The sequence below is a fragment of the Ochotona princeps genome, chromosome 14 (assembly GCF_030435755.1).
Source record: "Ochotona princeps isolate mOchPri1 chromosome 14, mOchPri1.hap1, whole genome shotgun sequence".
Taxonomy (NCBI): Eukaryota; Metazoa; Chordata; class Mammalia; order Lagomorpha; family Ochotonidae; genus Ochotona; species Ochotona princeps.
In genome coordinates, this window is record NC_080845.1 from 32,360,228 (window position 1) to 32,365,407 (window position 5,180).

At 50.6% G+C, this 5,180-nt stretch overlaps 1 protein-coding gene across 1 annotated transcript; it reads left to right on the plus strand.

Moving 5' to 3' along the window:
- Window positions 1-235: 235 nt before the first annotated feature.
- Window positions 236-1,417, plus strand: CCL21 (C-C motif chemokine ligand 21). Its single transcript, XM_004581023.4, has 4 exons — window positions 236-373; window positions 477-597; window positions 705-887; window positions 979-1,417. Exons 1-4 carry the CDS (start codon window positions 307-309, stop codon window positions 1,010-1,012), a joined length of 405 nt encoding a protein of 134 aa, XP_004581080.2. The 5' UTR covers window positions 236-306; the 3' UTR covers window positions 1,013-1,417.
- The last annotated feature ends 3,763 nt before the right edge of the window (window positions 1,418-5,180 follow it).

Consider the following 5,180-nt stretch of genomic DNA (forward strand, 5'->3'; position numbering starts at 1 on the left):
GATTTTTCTGGAAGGAAAGAAAAAGTGTGACACCTGAAATATAATGAAGGCACAATCACAGGGCTCCAGGGGAGAAGCCAGGAAGCCTGCCCCTCAAGGCAGGGTCTGCAGGATAGGGCCAGTCGGCAGTGGAGAAATGGATGGCCCTTGACTTTAGGAAGGCGGAGGTAGGGGGAGATGAAGGAAGTGAAAGCGTTGGAACGCATAAATAGGCAGCAGGCCAGACCCAGCCCACACACAACCCCCCAGCGTGCAGCTGTGTACCTCAGCCACAGCTCAAACTCACATCCAGCCGCTGTCTCAGCCATGGCACAGCCGCTGGCTCTGGGTCTCCTTTTTCTGGTGCTAGTACTCTGCATCCCCCAGACCCAAGGTACCCTGGATGGAGGAGCAGCCTTGGGGTAGGGCGACGGGCTGGAGCGCCCAGACAGGAGCCTACAGGCAGCCCCTGTATCCCTGTGAATCCCACCCCACAGGCAGTGACGGAGGGGCCCAGGACTGCTGCCTCAAATACAGCCAAAGGAAGATTCCCTACAGGATGGTCCGCGGCTATCGGAAGCAGGAGCCAAGCATAGGCTGCGCCATCTCAGCGATCTTGTGAGTGGGCACAAGGCGGGGGGTGCAGGCTGGCAACTGAGTAGAGGGTGTGGGGTGGGGGAGAGACTCAGTGGGCAAGAAAAGAGTCTCCTAATCCCATCTCCCAGGTTCTTACCGCGGAAGCGTTCTCAGCGCGAGCTCTGTGCAGACCCTAAGGATCCCTGGGTGCAGCAGCTGATGAAGCGTCTGGATAACCCGACAGCTCCACAAAAGCGAGCCCAAGCCTGCAGCAAGGACGGGGGCGCCTCCAAGCTTGGCAAGAAGGGGAAAGGCTCCAAAGGCTGCAAGAAGTGAGGAGATGGCAGGGATTGGGGGGAGGAAGGGGGGAGGAAGGGGGGAGTGCCTCCATGAGTGACTCACACCCTTCCTCTGCCTCCCCAGGACCCAGGAGCTGCAGACCCCAAAAGGGCCGTAGCCCCGTGTCCAGCCTGGAGCCTGGGAGGCCCCATCGGCCCCACTGCAGCTAGATCCCAAAGCAACTGGCGAGAAGTGGGCTAGGAGAGGGATTGGCCTGGGGGGAAGGGTTGGGGGGTTACCCAGAGGAGCCAGCCCACACCAGCTTTGCAATTCCCCTTCTCCTGCCTCCACGGTTCCTTCTGCCTGCTCACCCTGCTGTGCCCAGCCCAGGCCCAGACCCCTGACAGACAGAGAAGAAACCATCTCCTAGGGAAGTGTGCGAGGAGGCAGCAGGACTGTCACCTCTGAAAGGTCACCCTGGTCTGACGCTGCTCCCCACTTGCTGTACCCCACTTCTTCCATGTAAATGTGACGTATGCGTAACGGAATAAAGAGCTGTGCTGTTCTCCCCACCAGAGCACCTGTTCTGGTGTGCTTGTGTCTGTATGAACACCAAGGTCACCCACTTCACAGTGGGCTCACACCACGGCAGAAGGATGGAGCAGTCCCAGCCCAGGAGGCTCCTGGCAAAGTCTGCGTTTCTACCTACACCAAAAGTCCCCCTGCTTCTGTGTACCCAGACTCCTGGGAAGTGGAGGGACTGACAGCCCTGTGGGCACCATCCTGTGGAGGGACAGAGCCTGCAGAGACCCCAACCCTTGTTCTGCACGCCCCCTCACTGCTTGGCCCCTTCAGCTTGGCCCACATCTACCCAGTGGCAGCCTCCTCCTTGCCTTGGGTTCCTCTGCCCTGGTCCCCAGGAGGGAAGCTGTGGCATGGGCCCATGAGGGATGTGGGCAAACTCAAGGGCTGCTGAAATCCATGCTGGACACATTCGTGACCCTGGAGAGCCACCCCTCAGACCTAAGAGGACTCCCACCTGCCCTGCTCAGTGAAGTTGGGGCCCCAGCCCTTCCCCTTCATCTCATGGGACCATGGCAGTCTCCTTCTGCTCCCATCTGGGCCCCTTCTCTCCCTCAGCTCCTGTCCAATTGGAAAAACCAAACCTTCACCCTAGCCTTTTGTGTTCTTCTTCCTCCCTTAGCTGAGGTTAGTCTGGCTTCTGTACACCCCTCACCTCCCAAGCAGGGAGACGGAAAGCCATGGGGGGTAGGAGGCAGGGGTCAGGCAACAGGTTCTGGAGGCAGAGGGAAGGCAGGGACCTAAAAAGCCAGATGTGGCCATCCCACCACCTCTTACCACTTACATAAAACCATTAAAAAGTTTGTGCTTTTTTGCTCCTCTTGAAGCTGGTAATGACAGGGTCTCCTCCTCACCTGCCCTTGTGCAACAGCTGTGAGCTTAGCCTACACCCTCAAATATGCTACAAGTTACCTTTTGCAAGGTGCTTTACATAAACTGAATTCTGGCTCCAAGCCCTTACATCTGCCAAGAGTTGTGCAAAGTGTCACAGAAGACCCATGGTGTGCCTCCCACCTGCTCTACACACCAGCCCTTCATTGAACCCTCTCACAGGTTCATGCTCTGATCCTTGTGGTCACATCTGTCTCCTCAGCTACCCCACCTTCAAACCCCCCAGCTCTGTACCACACTCAAGACACAGGAATTCAGTCATGAGTCCCTCTGGCATGGACCTGGCTTCCGTGTCCTGTGGCTGGCTCTTTTACAGCCCACAGCCCATGCTGGCTGGAACCACACCCACACACACACCACACCACAGAGTCCCCTGCACATTCGCCTTCTATCCGCAGCCCCTCCAGGACAGACATCTCATACTGACTCCACACTTATAAAACAGCCTGTCAAGTGAAATAAGCCAGGCACAGAGAGATCAGTCCCAAATGTTCTCACTCGTATGTGGATGCTTAAAAAAATAAATAAATAAAAAGGATCACATGGAACTAAAGGCCAGCAAGGAGTGAGGGAGAGGAAATGGAGAGAAGGGAGACAATACTACAAGTTCCAGAGAGTTTTAACATGTTTGTAAGATCACAGTTTCCAACAACTTCTTAGTATACATTTCAAAATAACCACAGGAGAATTGCTCAAAGTTTCCCAGCATAAGAAATGATTTGAGGAGCTGGAAATGCTGAGTACCCTGATTTATCAAGTTTGAATCATAAATATGGACCATCCTTACATCAATTTAATTTTTTTATTTTAAAAATAAAAAAAGGTTTATGAAAGACTATACTATTGTTATCATATGGGGGAAACCAGCTAGGGAGAGGGAATTTGGAGACGGGGTAAGGGAAATCCCAGAGCCTATGAAATTGTATCAGAAAATTAAAAATAAAATTGAGGGGGAGAAAAGGCAATCTCAAAGTTGAACAAACAAAAAGAAAAACCTTTACCTGTGAAAAGCCAGCAGAGAGGGCAAAAGCTCCTGTTTTACCAGGCTTTGCAGCCACCACTGCCTGCCAGGCGTTTGCCCCAAACCTGCTGAGTGGACCTGCAGGGAGCTGTCTCCATCCATCAGAGAAGGAACAGACACTCTATCACAGCCTTCAACCTCAACAGTCAGGTCATGCTCTTTATTCTTTCTGTAAGAGCACACTTCAAAAGGAAGAGAACAATTACACAATTTTTTAAGGATCAAAAAAAAACAGGAGGCTTATTCTGAGCAATGCCATGTCCAACAGCTTTTACTTTTGAAACTATTGCTTCTAGAAGACAGTATGTCAGACATGTAAATATTTGGTTTATGTCTCTGTTTCTTTATGTATCTATTTTAAATACTACCAACTCGCTTCCTACAGCAAAAAGTAAAGATCCAGCTTTTTTTTTCTTAAGATTTATTTATTTTTTATCTGATAGGTAGCATTACAGAGAGAGAAGGAAACACAGAGAGAGAGAGAGATCTTCCACGTGCTGGTTCACTCCCCAAATGGTTGCAACAGCCAGAGCTGAACCAATCTGAGGCCAGGAGCAAAAAGCTTCCTTGCAGAGGTCCAAGGACCATCCTCTATTGCTTTCTTTGGCCATAGGCAGGAAGCTATATCGAAAGTGGAGCAACCAGGACTAGAACTGGCATCCATATGGAATGTCAACAATGCAGGCAAAGGATTAGCCTGATAAGCCACCATGTCAGCCCCAAGATTCATCTTTCTTGCTAAACCTCTTTTCTTGCCAATCCATCCTATAAATACCAGCATAACACTACATTTAGATCATGATCACCTGGCACAGTTAGGACTCTGTAAACATTTATTGCAGAGCAAAGTAGTGTTTATACTATACTTGCTTTTTCTGTATCATTCTGCCTTTTTTTTTTCAAAGATTCTAGGGGCAGACATCAGCCTAGTGGTTAAGACAACCAAGTCCTGTATCAGGGTACTTAATACATGGCTCTTCTGACTTGAGCTTCCTAATCATTGAAACCTAATCATTGAGCCAGCAGTGGTGCTGGCTCAAGTGACTGAATTCCTGCCACCCATGAGGAAGATCTGGGCTGAGTTCCAAGCTCTCAACTTAAGTTTGCTCCAATCCTGATTATAAATCTCTCTCTCTCTCACTCTCTCTCTCTTTCTCTCCCCCCTGTGTGTGGAGAGGGGGGAGTGCATCTCCCTTCTTATCTCTCAAATAAATTTTATAAAAATTCTTGGAGAATCAAGATGACAGAATAGGGTAAGGACACATTTAAACAGACGTAGAAATATTAGTGTGAAGCAGAGGGCACATTCCAGAAAATAGGAGAGGGCACAGAACAACAGCAGAGGGGTACCTGGAGACTGAACGGACACAGGAAAGCAACTAACACAACGATGTGGTGTTGCAATGACTGATACCCCAGAGGCATTCAGCAAGCAACGATTCAAATTGCACCGGCAGTCAGAACTCCACCAGCAACCAGGTGGGAAAGAACTTTCACTGGGAGCTCAGAAGGTGAACCCAGACAAAGAACTGCCCACCCTGCTGGTCTGATTGATTTGAACAGGAGCATAGACAGAGCAGCAGATCCCAGACGAGCAGTGGAGGAACAGGGTTGATTTCACAACCCAGTCCATCCCCTAGAGCCATATTGGGCGCCATTTTGTTTAAGAAGGCAAAGGCTATAGACAGGACTGTACATGCACTGAGCTGGGAGTGAACTCATTCCTGGCTCAGAGAACTACAACAATGTGGCATCCTACAGGTTCCACCCAAGACAGGTCTGGGTAGTCCTCAGACCTGACGGCCAGCAGATCAAGAACTCTAGTAATGGGGCCCAGCCCGGTGGCCTAGTG